The sequence below is a fragment of the Antechinus flavipes genome, chromosome 3 (genome assembly GCF_016432865.1).
Source record: "Antechinus flavipes isolate AdamAnt ecotype Samford, QLD, Australia chromosome 3, AdamAnt_v2, whole genome shotgun sequence".
NCBI classification, from domain to species: Eukaryota; Metazoa; Chordata; class Mammalia; order Dasyuromorphia; family Dasyuridae; genus Antechinus; species Antechinus flavipes.
In genome coordinates this window covers 76742772-76757919 of record NC_067400.1, presented here as the reverse complement: position 1 = coordinate 76757919, position 15148 = coordinate 76742772, and the positions used below count along the sequence as shown (strand labels likewise).

General features: G+C 34.0%; 1 protein-coding gene across 3 annotated transcripts in view; it reads left to right on the top strand.

Moving 5' to 3' along the window:
• CREB1 (cAMP responsive element binding protein 1) overlaps window positions 1-15148 on the top strand; it is an 88439-nt gene that overhangs the window by 55055 nt on the left and 18236 nt on the right. For 2 of the 3 annotated variants that reach the window (XM_051983681.1, XM_051983683.1), the window contains exons 6-7: window positions 36-218; window positions 2137-2287. In XM_051983681.1, coding sequence (XP_051839641.1) covers window positions 36-218; window positions 2137-2287 — 334 coding nt within the window. Of the gene's footprint in view, window positions 1-35; window positions 219-1221; window positions 1306-2136; window positions 2288-15148 lie in introns of those variants that run through there. The other variant, XM_051983684.1, reaches the window with a different exon arrangement.

Sequence of the window (15148 nt, the reverse complement as noted above, 5' to 3'; positions counted from 1 at the left end):
TTTTATTTGTAACAGTAAAATTCTTTGGGTTTTAGTTGCTATTACCCAGGGAGGAGCAATACAGTTGGCTAACAATGGCACAGACGGGGTACAGGGCCTGCAAACATTAACTATGACAAATGCAGCTGCCACTCAGGCCAGCACTACCATCCTCCAGTATGCGCAAACTACCGATGGGCAACAAATCCTCGTACCTAGCAACCAAGTTGTTGTGCAAGGTAAGAGAATTTCAGAATTTATATATGTTTTATGATTGTTCCAGACAATTGTAACTTAACAAACTATAGCAGCAAAAGTAAGTCACTGTTGGAAAGAATGCTCCAAGCTTAAACATTTATTTTTATTAATTATAGAGACTATGATATTCTTTCTAAAATGTTTCAACATTTCTAATGCTTCAGAATGTCACAGTATAAAAACAAGTATTTAAGGGATCAGATGGGATTTCATGTCACAAAAGTGCACTGAAGGAAATTACTTTCCCATTGACTTGCTATGTGCAAGTCTTTTCACTGATATGTATGTCAGTTTACATCTCTTAAATAAGCAAGTTAAACTAGGTGATATCCTTTCTGCCTTAAATTTTCTCTTTATCTGAAAGGATTTTACAACCTCTTCTTTGTAATTAATGTTCAGAGTTTGCTTCTTAAAATAATTTGCTAAGCTGAAAAATAGTATGAGTTTTGTTTCTGTGATTCTCTAATAAAATTATTTAACTTCGTTCCTTTCATGGACAAATATAGTTTCATCATAGAGGAAATTGCATTCTATTAACTTTTGGTTTGAAAAAAGCTTGTTTCCTTTAGTTTGGGTTCTAGAATTTTATAAAGAAGAATTGATGTTTTTTGTTTTGTTTTTTTAGCCATATGGGTCTTTCAAGAATACTAATTCATGCCACATTGAGACTATAAATAATTGACAATAAATTTTAGATTTAATTTGCCATTTAAAAGTAGTTTATAAGTTAGAATAATAAATAATAGACCTGATACTTATTTCCTTAAAAATGTTCCATTACAGAAATAATCCTTTAATCCTGATGTCAGGCAGTAACTATTTTGCCTTTTCAACTTGGATAGTTTCCTTTTGAATAATACTAAAAATTCAAATACATATTTTCTTAATTTACTTAAAGATCCTAGGAGGTTTACAGAACATATCCTGTTACTAAAAGAATAACGTTTTGAAAAACAATATACTGCATATTAATGGGAATAAAACACCTTTTCACTTTACATGCAGGTACTCAAAAAATGTAAAGCAGGATGTCAGTGAATTTGAATTCTGAACGTCAGTTTGAAGATGGTAACATGTCTTAGTATATAAATCTTAACTTTTCTCCCCCAAACTACACATTTTAATTGGTACTGATAAGGTGGTGGTAGGTCTGGGAGTAAATATAAATAATTCACGAAAACTTCGGAATTCTTTGAAATTTCTTTTCCTTGGGAGTATAGAGTCTAAGCTTAGTTTAGAAGCAATTTATTTGGAAAGAATATTGGTTGTGTTTCTTTCCATAGTCATTGGTTATTTTGGTTAGTAAAACACAACCTGAATTTATTTACCAATTAAAACAGTGTCTGCGTGAATAATTTAGTTGCCTCTAAACAACAGTACTTTTTGGTAGTGTTGAGTTTTGTTTCAGTTTTAAACTTAAACAATTGACCATAATGCTTTATTTTCTCATCATTTTGCTATATTTTTGAAATGTCTTGGTCATTTTTATATCCTGGCAAGTGATTCTGCTTGAAATATTAAAATATGAATTTACCCATGTCAAAAGAAGTCATTGAGGACAGTATTCACTGTCTCAGAAGATCATTCAAGTTATTTCCTACTTACCTTTTAGATCTAAAATTGGTAAGCCTGTTAACTGAGTAAAATGATCCTTCAGTGAAAGAAAAATGATGATGCATAGCAGTACAGGTCAGATCCTTTTCCATTCAAGTGGCTTTACTCATGGATACATTAAATTAGGAATTAGTTTCCATTGATGACCCAATCAATGCCAGAGTCCTTCAATCCTTTGATCCCTGTTTTGTCCATTATCATGTTTATAGTGAAAAATAGTTTAACAGTTGCACATTGCAGTGTTTTAAAGTCTCATGCCCTTTTTTTTTTTTTATTTCTTCTCAGCTGCCTCTGGAGATGTACAGACTTACCAGATTCGAACAGCACCCACAAGTACCATTGCACCTGGTGTTGTTATGGCATCATCCCCAGCACTTCCCACCCAACCGGCAGAAGAGGCAGCACGAAAGAGAGAAGTTCGTTTAATGAAGAATAGGTATGTATAAAGCATTAACTTAGATTAGGTTAAAAATCATTTAATCGTTTAAATGTGCTATCCTTTGTGAATGATAATGCACATTTTGTTTTTCTGGAAACATGCTTAGTCATTTCACTTATCTTTCTGGCAGCTCTTACTTATTACCAACAGCATGTATTCATTAGGTAACTTATATGCATACAGTACATATACAGAGTTTTCCTTTTTCTGTAGGAATGAGTTAGTACACACTTTATCTCAGTACTACGCTCTAACCAGATGGACTAATTGAAATTATTTTCTTTTTAAAAATTGGAAGAGATTATGATGTGTGCATTTGTGTATTTTATTTTCATTGGACTAGATGTATCACTTTATGATTCGCATATAAATACAAGATCTTATATCATGATCATTTTACCATTATTGATGCTCACAACAGTAGTTCTGTGCATGTACAATAAATATTTACTCCTTGTTCATATTTCCTAAGACATATGAGATGCACATCCCAGCAGCCCCTTTGCCCTTGCTTTCTTATTTTCTGCAGCTTTTGCTCATATTTTTAGATAAATTTTCCTGAGAAATACCTTTCAGTGTTCTAGGTGGTCTCTTCTGGTTCCTTCTGCCTCACCTCTCTCACTCTCACACTTGCTTTTTCTCTCGCTCTTTTCTTCTCAACAATTGGGATTAAGTGACTTGTCCAGGAAGGATTAGGTGTTTGAGCTGGGATTTCAATTCAGGTCCTTCTGACTCCACAGCTGGACTTCTTATCTACTGTGACATCTAGCTGCCCCTTTTTTGGTTCTCTTAATAACTTTGGACTTTTCATCCATCTGTTGATTATCATTATGGTCAGTACAGCAGAGTATAAATTGAACACATATTTCTTAGATATACATATTCTTTTGGATACTATTTTTGCACCTCATTTGTTCTTTAGTCATATGCTGAAAATCCATTCATATTTATCCTGTTTGTATCTTGCATTACTCTGTTACTTTTAAGTTAGATACTTGTCAGATTATAATATCCCATGATTTACAATATATTTGTAACAGTAATTCTCATAGTGTTAAAAGTTTAAAGTTTATGATTACCATAACTCTATGAGTTACTATCTTACAGATAAATAAACGTTGGATTAGAGACTTTTACTACCTTCCTTTGTTCCTTAGTAAAGTTTGGAGGTAGAATTTGGACCAAGATCCTTTGACTCTAAATCAAGTACTTTCCCCTGCAGCATAGTGTCACTTGGAGAATTTTGTCATTAAAGAGATGGGCTTTTTAAAAATTTACAAAACATATGCATGGATAATTTTTCAACACTGACCCTTGCAAAACTTTCTCTTCCAAATTTTTCCCTCTTCCCCACCTTCTATCTTAGATGTCAGGTAGTCCAGTACATGTTAAATATGTTAAAATATATGTTAAATCCAATATGTGTACATATATTTATGCAGTTATCTTACTGCACAAGAAAAATCGGATCTAGAAAGAAAAATGTCTGAGAAGGAAAACAAAATGCAAGCAGACAGCAGAAAGTGTGAAAATGTTATGTTGTAGTCCACACTCAGTTCCCACAGGCCTCTCTTGGAGTGTATATGGCTTTCTTCATCACTGAACAAATGGAATTGGTTTGAATCATCTCATTGTTGAAGAGAGCCATGTCCATAGAATAGATCATCATACAGTCTTGTTGTTGCCATGTATAATGAAGAGATGGGCTTTTATAACAGTAGAGTTCAAGATCTTTGAAAACACTTTGCAATTTTCCTTTTAGTAGGAAATAGGGAATAGGGAAATAGGGAATACCCTATGCCATCCTACCATATTCTAGAGGTAGGAAATCCCTATATTTACATTGTTTAGAACATTGCTATATAATAACCGAGCATGTTATACATCTAGAGTACATATCCAAGACAAATACAATGATGAACCAACTCAGTGAATTCCCCATTTAACTATTATATTCACTAGTCTGGGTAATACATAGATCATTTTCATCCACTGTGATTTAACCATTCACAATAGAAAAATATTGCCTTTGGCTTTTACTGTGGATTTCCCTGAAAAGACTGTCAGATTCTGGAGTCCTTTGCAATTAATGTAATATTCTCTGCAAAAAGCATTTTTGAAAACCTTGCCATTTAGAGAGATTTGTTTTCTTTGAACTTTTGTGAAATCATCTTTTGTGACATTGCAAGAAACACCTCAGGTGACTTTGTCTTCCTATTTTGCACATTTTAAATATAATTTTATATTCCACAATTCTAGATTATCTCCACAACCATATCTAGTATGATTTTATATAAAATTTTCCAATACACATGCCTATTGGGGGAAGCTCTCAAAATTACATTTTGTTCTACTGAACATTAAATGTCTTGCTAAAGTAGAAGAAAAAATTTAATTGACACGCTTTTAAATTATTTTTATTATTTCATAGAATATTTACCAATTACATGTAAAAAGTTTTTAACAATTATTTTTAAGATTTTGAGTTCCAAAATCATTTTCTCCTTCCCTCCCCTCTTTCCTCTTTGATAAGACAAGCAGTTTTATATCAGTTATACATAAAAAGTTATGCAAATTTTATTTCCACATGAGCCATGTTAAAAAAAAAAATACAAAATAATAAAAACAAAATTGTTGTTTTTTTAAGTTTACTTCAATCTTCATTAAGAGTTCATCAGTTCAGTTTTAAATTGTGGATGAATAGACCCATGAGGAAACGCTAAATCAAGGGACAAATATTTACCAGTATTTATGGTAAAGTAGGAGGTCAAGAGAATGGTTAGTATTAAAATTTATCTAGTGCCTTATCAGGCAGTCTCTGAAACATTAATTTGGAAATAAGCTCACTTATACCCATTCTTAATATGTTATCTGTAAACCAAATCTGGTCTGGTCTTCCCACTTCCTTGATCCTTGCTGTTATCTTTTTGTTATAGGAGTACTAGGAGCCTCTTTAAAATTTCCTCCTCAACTGAAGGTCTATTGTCTCTCATCTCACCAGCTTTTGTATTTTGGTGCTTGCTAAAAGGGAATGCTTACACTTTGACTTTCTGGCTACTCCTGAGGTTCACTGCTGCTGCTCAAATTTTTGTATGCCCAATGCTTATCACAGTGCCTGACTTGAATACAATTGTTGAATAAATGTTTGCTGAATTGAATTAAAATCAACAACAACTAGACTTTTAAGGATCTTCTGTGTATTACTTCTTTATGTGTACTATAATGATGTGATCTTGCTTAGTCAACTCAACAGGCATTTATTAAGCACCTACTAATAATAATTATCAATTAAATTTAAGATTTGCAGAGTATTTTATAAATATTCAGTCACTTGACTCTCAAAATAACCCTGAGTTGGTGGTTACTATTTTTTTTGGTAGTTGCTATTTTATCCCTATTTTTATATACAAGGAAACTGAGGCCCATAGTAGTTAAGTGATTAAAGCTAGTAAATATCCAGGTTAGTCAAGTTTTCTTCATCTGAGTCTAGCTATATCCCTATTCACTACATAATTGTCTAATTTATGCAAGGTCTACTAATTGCTGAAAATAAATACCTTGTCCTTAAGGTATTTACAATCTGTCCTTTTGGAGTTTACAATCTAATGGGAGGAACTTGAAATGGATTATGTACAAATGAAGTAAATAAAGATAAATTGAAACGGATTTTCCGAGGGAAGACTTTGGTGGTTAAGGAGAAAAGGCATAGAAAATTGTCTGCTTAAGTCTATCTGTTCTCATTTTATGTTTTCATCATAAGGCTCCCCTCTGTGTGAATATAGATCATTTCTATAAAGGTTTTATGAAGAAATTAGAATAAACATATGGATGGATTATTATTATTTTTTAATGTTTTGGAGGTTGGGAATGAGTGCTCAGCCTAAGAACCAGTTAGGCTCTATTAGAGATCAATTTTCAGGCTATTTTTGGCCTTTAAAATTACTGTAAATCTCTTTAATATATATTTGGTCTGGTCTAGACATTTTGATATTTAATCTTACATAGTTACACTACTTCCTCACATGGGCTGTTAAATACAGATGAAATAGACCCCAAATATGGCTCTATTCTTTCATATATATATATATTTGTTGTCCTCTTTCTGGTTTTATTTTTAAATGCTCTCAAGATGATATGACTTGTGAATCTCATCTCATACTACAGACTTATTTTCCCTTTGATGCTTTTGGTTATTTTATGAAGTGATAGTTGATAATGCAATCCTCCAGTACTTGGTCAAGTTGGCTGAGATCCTGAAGCATTGATAAGATTACTCCCTGAGGGAAACAAGGAAGAGCAGTCATGGGGATCAATTCAATCTTATAGTTCCATTCTCTGTGGAGGTCAAGGGTAAACCCACATTGCTACCTAGGAAATACTACCCTAAACAACATTTGGTGCTCGAAACCCTCTGATCATTATCTTTTATTTTTATTTTATTTTTGATATGGATTTCTTTATGAATCATGTTGGGGAGAAAAATGAGAACAAAAGGGAGAAATCATGGGAACAGAAAAAAGCGAATATAGCATGTATTAATTTACATTCAGTGTCCACAGTTGTTCTTTTTGGATGCAAATCCAAATTTTCTGTCCAAAATTTATTGGGATTGCCTTGGATCAGTGAACCACTGACAAGAAACTGTCACTTGCTGTCACTGTGTACAATGTATTCCTGGTTCTACTTATTTCACTCAGTATCAGAAATGGAAATCTTTCCAGGCTTTTCTAAAATAGGCGTGTTCATCATTTTTCATAGAGCAATAATAGTCTATTACCTTCGTATACCACAACTTATTCAGTCATACCCCAACGGATGAGCATCTACCCATTTTCCAGTTCTTTCCTACCACAAAAAGAACTGCTAGAAACATTTTTGAACATGTGGGTCCTTTTCCCTCCTTTGTGATAGATATTCTTGTAATATAGACCCCGTAGAGACACTGCTGATTCAAAGGGTATGCACAGTTGTATAGCCCTTTGGGCATAGTTCCAGATTGCTCTCTCAAATGGTTGGATCATTTCACAACTCCACCAACAATGTTTTGGTGTCCCAGTTTTCCCACATCTCCTTTTCCTGTCATCTTAAGCCAATCTGAGAGATGTGAGGTGCTATCTTACAGTTTTAATTTGCATTTCTCTAGTCAGTAGTGATCTGGAGCATTTTTTCATATGACTATAGATGGTTTAATATTTGCTGACTGTGGGCAATTGTGGGGCACTGAATAACTGCTGATCTACAGTTTTTTTAATCTCAGCTCATTTCATTTCATCTCTTTGTCTGGCCTTCAGTATTTCTAGATTTTCCATTTTCAGGCTCATATAAGCAGTTCTGACTTTTTTGGCCTTTTCATTGACCTTGAGAAAATTTTTTTTTCCCTTGAACTATGGATTTTCCTTTATGAGTCTGACCAAGATGGAGACTATAAGGTATTATTGGGTTATACTTCAGCCACTCAACATTGATAATGGTATTACACTAAAATTTGGCCGAGTAGGGTGGTATTCATGAGGGACATGACTATTAAAATTTGATAAAATTGACTAGCCTACATAGAAAAAACAAAAAATAAAATATCACAAATGATATGAACACGCTTGAACCAAACTGCATCTTACCATTTGCTTTCTAGAAGTTGTTTTGGTAAATTAGAACATGCCTAATTATTTCTTAATTCCTTCTGTGGTGCTGCTGACATTTTCGCCACCAACCCTGCTACCTCAACAAGGCGTGACATACAATAGAAAATAGTAAATGATAGAATGGGCAACAAAGGGACCTCCCAGGCAAGGCTGTGCACAACTGGGTGATGAAGTGCCAGCAATTCCAGCTCTAATCAAACCTGACCATAGGTTTTTTCCCCCTCCTTTCACTGACTTAGTCCCTTGCATTCTAATACTCTTGTCTCCTTTCCTGACTGCTTCATGGGTATTTGAATTGGAAAGGAGCCTTTTATTTTTTTTTGCTCAGGATTACCCTCTTCCTAACAAGTTTTTGTTTCCTGTTCCCCTACCCCAAATTGTCTTTTTCTAGAGCAGGAGCTTCAATTTTTTCCTTATTTTCTAAGTCCCTGGGTCCTAATTACATTTTCTAACCTATATCTTACTTGGTAAGCTCAAGTCTATTCAGAGTTAGGTATTTATGTATCAAAATAATAGTCTTAGTGTTCTGTTGACCATCTTCTCTGCCCAAGGACAGTTTCTCCTTGCTGTAGTGGCTTCTACTTACTATAAAATCTCCTGCCTAAATCCATGATGTTAATCTTTGTGAAATCATCTCCACTTCTCCGTGTCAGGTAAGCAAGCGTTTTCTCACATGAGTTGCTTTATGCCAGGCATGTGCTAGGCCTAAACAAAGGAAGAGAACCTTTCCTTAAAGAACTTGTTTTCTAATAGGAGACAACAGCACAAAAAGAAGCTGAAAATATGATGAGGGATGTGGCAAATCTAGAGCATCAAGAAAAAGACTCACCAGTGAACATGATTAGCTTGATGGTTTTCCCTAAAGTAGAGGTTTTGGGAAGAAACAACAATCAGAGGAAAAGGCCACCCGTGGGATCTATCCCCCTGGAAAAAGGCAGATAGAGCATGATGGCAGAAGAATTCTGGGAAGTCAGGAACAGGATTTAGAAAGGAATAAAGCAATGAACCTAACTCACCTGGATCTCTTTCTTAAAATAGATGTCCCTAGGAGGAAGTAACTACAGAGTCAGGAATCTCCCACAATGAGAAGGCTACAGAAATAGAGTGATCTTCCACAGTAAGGAAACTCTTAGAATATAATAGAGAGGCAGTTTCCATGTGTTTTTTATGTTTTATTTTCAATTCTGCAAACATTTTTAAGGGTTCTATGTGCCAGAAACTATGCTATGAAATGGATACGCAAATAAGAAAAGAAAAAACAAACCCTGACCTTAAGGAGCTGACAGTCTAATGGAGAAAGGTGACAAAGGTACCTGGCACAAGACTTCTTGTTTGGTGGTGTTGAAACCAAGCAGAGCTGCAACTGGAGAATGGGAAAGCTTGAGCTAACCATGCCTCCATGCTACAAATAGAACAGTATCTAAGTAGCTTTTGCTTAGATTGCAGAAGATTGATGCACTGAGAGGTTTTGTTACAACTTCCAAGTTTCTCATGGTTCGCAATGGGATTTTTTCCTCTTCTTTTTTCCTTTGAATTGGAGTTGTAAGTTTATCTCATTCAGTTTTTCCTAAAACAAGGGATCTCACTAGTTCTAGGGCTGCTAATATGGATACTTCAAATCATTTCACAGTTATCAGCCTTTTTTTTATCAGTGATAGTTCATGCCTGTATTTTAGTACTGTTATTTCATTTCTACAAAAAGGTATAAAAGGTATAAAAAGCTTTTTAGTATGTTAAATAGTTTATTTTGTCTTTTATCTATTTCTTTTTTAGTTGAATGCTCTACTTCTAGTTATAGTTGTAAAATAATTTGATTTCCTTCTCCTCATTTTTGAATGCTTCTGGAAACATTTCTAATCCATTAACTTTTTAGAGAGATAGCTTGGAATACCTGCTAAGAGTTGTCCTTGGAATCAGAAGGACCAAGTTTTAAGCTTCTGACACATATTGATAATTAGTAATGAGAATTCATTTCAACTTCTCAGTGCTTCTGTCACATGATAAGTTACAAATCTGTGAAAAAAGTGTCTTCTTTCATTAAATCACAGATCCTGACCAAAAAAATAATAACCCATTTAGCATTGTTACCAGCTGCTACATTTTATGTCTTTGATGAGATATTAATTACTCAGATTAGTTGAGGACACTCAATTATGTGATTTCTATCATCTATAAGGAGGGAGAAGATAGAAGGTATTTTCTTTGCCTCAAGATTCTTTCTTATTTGTTAATATTAAGATCGGATCTTCCCATCTTTTCCAGGCTGGAAATTCCACCTTATCCATCTCCAATCTGAGCCAATTAATACTGCCTAAAGTAACCTAATCTATCCTTTTCTCCCCATACCTCCCAAGTTATCACTTTAAAACCAAATTTAGTTTAGCCACTCAATATACATAGCCCACTGCAACTCAAGAACTTCTAGACTCAAGGGATCCACTAGCCTCAATTCCCCTTTCCCTTCTCCCTCTTCTCCCCCCAATTACAAGCGTGCACCACGTCATCCAACCAGATTCTGTTTAATTTAGGGAATTATGCCATATTAAAATTCCTATTTACTACATACAGATTATCCTTTCCAAGGTTATCCTGGAGAAAAAGAAAGGAGAAGAGAATTAGACTGCAAAGAAGACCCTTTTTGTCAAGAAAACTCTCTGCCCTAGGGAAATGGCAAGATCATTTAATCCTAAAATACTCCTCCTTTTAGACTCTGGTTTTCAAATTTTATGTAATTGTCACCCCATACTTTTTATAATTAATGCAAATAATTTTAATCCATCTTTTATTCAAATAAAAAATTGAAGGGCTTTTGTTGTAAGAACACACATTTTAAGCACATAAAAATGTAACATGTAGTTTGGTCCTAGAATCAGGAAGACCTCTGACTTCAAATTTAGTCTCAGACATACTGGCTGAGTTACCTTGGACAAATGACTCAGACTCTATTTGCCTTAATCCACTGGAGAAGTAGATGGTACCTTTGCCAAGAAAACCCCAGGGATAGCTTGGTCCTCAGGGTTATGAAGGGTTGGACCCAACTGAACAACAACAATAAGCAGCAATTTATTAATAAAATCCTTAATAGGTGTCCTATTTATAATAAAAAAAAATTGCAACTATAAATTTTAATGTAAAAAATGGCTTTATTTGGGGGCAGAGTTTCTTAACATTCTCCTTTATTTTTCATTTATACTTTATTTTTTTTATATCACCTACATTTCCCATTGTTCTTTCTTTGGAGTGTATGTCTGTGGTATGGGTATGGATATAGGGTGTGGACATTTTAGCCACTTAATATACATAAATTCAAATTTCTTTCTGAATTGGTTGTACTAATTCACAGGTACAGCAACAGTATATCAGTGTGTTTGTCTTGCTGAACCCTCCTTTAATAATTATCTTTGTTTTATCTTCCAGTCTATAATTGTTCAGATAAAGATCAAAATGCATTATCACTCTTTAAGTTCCTTACCCCTCTCATATTTAAGAATATCTTACCATTTAAGTTAAAATAAGAATTATTTTTATAAACCAAGCAAGTGATTATTGATAAGTAGATCTTTTATTTGGCAGAAAGGAATGGAAAGAAGAATTAGATTGAGAAACATTTAAAAATATTTTTCTTTACTATTCACAATTCCAACTTTTCTTAGATTTATTTTTATCTTCCTAAATCAGAATATGAATTCAAAGACTTTGCATTGACTTATTTAGAGTATTCAATTGTGATTTTGATTTTGTTTTTTTCCAGAAATAGCTATCAAATAACTTAAATTTCATGAGAAAATTTATTATTAAATTTACATGCTTTATTTTTATTCTTAGCACTTAAATAAATGTAGAAATGCTTTTCAGTTTCCCAAAAGAAATCCAAATATTTTTAACTTTGGGCCCAACTCCTTGTTCATCCCTATTGCCTTGTTTCTTGGACAAGGTCTACTGAGTATTCATTCAGGTACTTATTGAAAACTGGAACATAAGCTATCTTCATTCATTTGGTGTTTCCTATATAAATGTAATTCAGTGATTACATATTACTTCTAGGAAGGCTTTTATGTTATCTTGAGATTTGATGCACTTAATACTTATCAGCAAACAAGAACTCAGAACTCACCATCCACAGGAATTGCTCTTTATCTTGTATTCTACACTGAAACCTCTTTCATTACAGTGGTGAATACTTTCCACAAATATACAGCTCTTTGTCCTATGTCTCATCTAATATTTGAAGAATTTGTCTTTTGTTACATCTAAGGAATCTTGGATGCCCTTGACATATGAACGGAAGACACTTTGTTGTAAAAGATCCTGTAAAGAGTTGTTTTGTTCTACTCAAATGCTTTATCGTAATCGAAAATTTAAGCAAAAGTGGGATCTTATTCTTTGCATCTTTTGGTCAAGTGAATAGCAGAGATATATTTACTGTGTTGCAATACAGTATTGTATAATACTGCACTGTATTGCAGATATACCTATTGCAAAAACTTGTTGTTTTTTTTTAAATACCCTCATTGTAGATATCCTCCTTTTGAATCTGGCTCACCCTTCCCAAGATTCTTGTAACAGCAAAGGGCCGTTTTTTTAATACAAACATTTTCCTAGTTGTAAATGGCAGTGAGATTTGGAACAGCTCTGAAGAGCTCAGGATAAGAATCACAGAGGCCAATAGAAAAGGAAGTATGAGGGAGGTAAGCAGGCTGCAACGTATTACTAAGGAGAAACTCTGAAGAATCTTGTAAAGAGTATTGCTAATGTGTTGTATGATAGAAAGAGAAAAGTACTTACCATATGGCAAGAAGAATTTCAGGTAAACAGGCTGCTCCACAGGTGGTATCATAATGTTGAGACAAAGTGAGGAATATTTCACACACATTGTGTAGACCTCCAGTCCAGCACAACTTTGGGGAGGATATGGATAAGTTTCACAGGATGGACAGAAAATGATGTATTAGGATCTACAGCATTAGAGGGAACTTCAAAACTGAATAGATTCCAGATTTGTTTGAGTAGGAAGCATGACAATTTTTCTTTTAGCTCAAATGTCTTTAGAAATACATTGGCACAAAACAGCTAATGTATTTCCTTTGCCTCCATATTATCACACACAATTTTGTAAAGAATTTTGTTTTTAATGAATTTTTTTATGACTTTTCTAACAAATAGAAACACTATATGTAGTGCTTCACTCATTTAAAAATGAGGAGGAGTATGATTACTGGACTCAGATTGATTGTGAATCAACTGTATAATGTCTCTTTCTCATTCTCTCCTTTTCCCCCCAGTCCCCAAATACAAATTAGTGCCGTCTCAGCCTGCATTAAGAGGAACATGGTTTCTAGGAATAAGTATGTGACAACCATATTGTACTCTCTCTGGTCAGACCTGATTTGAGGTGGTGTTTTCAGTTTAAGGCAGGATTTCCCTTCAATTAAAGGAAGCTTGTAGATAAAATACAATTTAAGGAACATATAGAAAAACTTGAATGTGTCCAGAGAAGGATAGCCAAGATGATGAAATGCCTTGAGTCTACCATGAGAGAGTCAGCTAAAAGAGCTGAACATCTCTAGCCTGAAGAAGAGAAATCTGGAGGAGAAAAGGGGGGAAAGAAGTCTTGATAGGTAAGTGTAATTGAAGAGCTGCATGAAGACAGGGATAGTGAGGCTTTTGGCTGACAATTAGATCCAAAAGTGGAATGGATTTTCTCAAGATTATAGGTTCTACATCCTTGGCAGTTTTCAAGGGGAGACTGAATGGCCACTTTTCAGCATGTGACCATGGGGATTCCTTTTTTGTATGGGTTGAATTCAGTAGTCCCTGAAGTCCCTTCCAACTTTTAAATTCTATGATTTTATGTTCAAATTGCAATCAAAATGCCATATTTTTCACTTGGTTCTAACATGAATTAAATTCCACTACTGTAGAATCCCATACAATTCTCCCATATTATATATAACTTTCTTCTTTTTTGAAAATATAGTTATATTGAAAATTCATCTTGAAATGCATTGCTATTATATAGGTTTAAAAAGTAAAAAAAAAAATTTCAGTTTTCAGCAGTAAACACTATGTATGAAATTAAGTGAACATCTTGATTTCAGTACACCTACTGCTTATCCTTTTGCTTTGGAAAATAACCAAGATTTGATTTTTCAATTAATTGGTCAAAAAATTTTCAGCCATAGGAGTAATTTTTCTTCCCAATATATTATATATATGGAAGTGGCACTAATTGAAGCTCCTTTGCAAGATACTCCAAATTTTGACTTTTTCCATTTAAAAATTCTGTATGAACAAGTCACAGGTATGATTCTTTCTTTCTTTCTTCTTTTTTGCTGAGGCAGTTGGGGTTAAATGACTTGGTCAGGGTCATACAGCTAGAAAGTGTTAAGTGTCTAAGGTCAGATTTGAACTTGGGTCCTCCTGACTTTAAGGCTAGTGCTCTATCCATCTAACTACCTAGCTGAATTGTAGATTGCTTGGAGTAGAATAAGATATATGAAGACTGAAAAGATAGGGATGGGTCAGATTTTGAAGAGCATTAAATGCCCAAAGATTTTTATATTTGATCTTGAAGATAATAAGAAGTGAATGGAGATCCTTAAGCTCAGTGGGAATTGGGGAGAAGTGACATAGTCAGACCCACATTTTAGAAAAATCATTTTGTCAGCCAAGTGAAGGATGGTCTAGATTGGGAAAAGATTCAAGGTAAAGAGGCCAATTAGAAGACTCTTCCTGTATAGTTCAGACAAAAACCTGAATGGGAGTTATGGGTGTATTAAAGGGAATGTATATGAGAGATATTATAAAAGTAGAAACAATATTTGCTTACAGGTTGGATATAATTAGATCAAGAATAATCAAGCATGACACCTAGGTTGTGGGCCTGAGTAATGAAGAAGAATGGTACCCTTGACAGTGATAGGGAAGTTCAAAAGAAGAGTAGGATTTGGGGGAAAGATAACAAGTTCTGGTTTGAACATTCTAGTTGAGTACATCTAAGATGTTTCAATTTGTTAGGTTCAATGTTTCTTCATCCACATCATTCATACAAAGCAAACACAGTGGTCTTTGTTCCCTATCAACAGTACTATAATCCCAATGTTAACTATATTGGATTGTATTTTCTGGATTTGGGCTTTTTACTTGGTTTTTCTATACTTTAAAGTTTGCCTATTATCTTTGCATCAACTTTTTTATTAAGCTGATTATATTATTA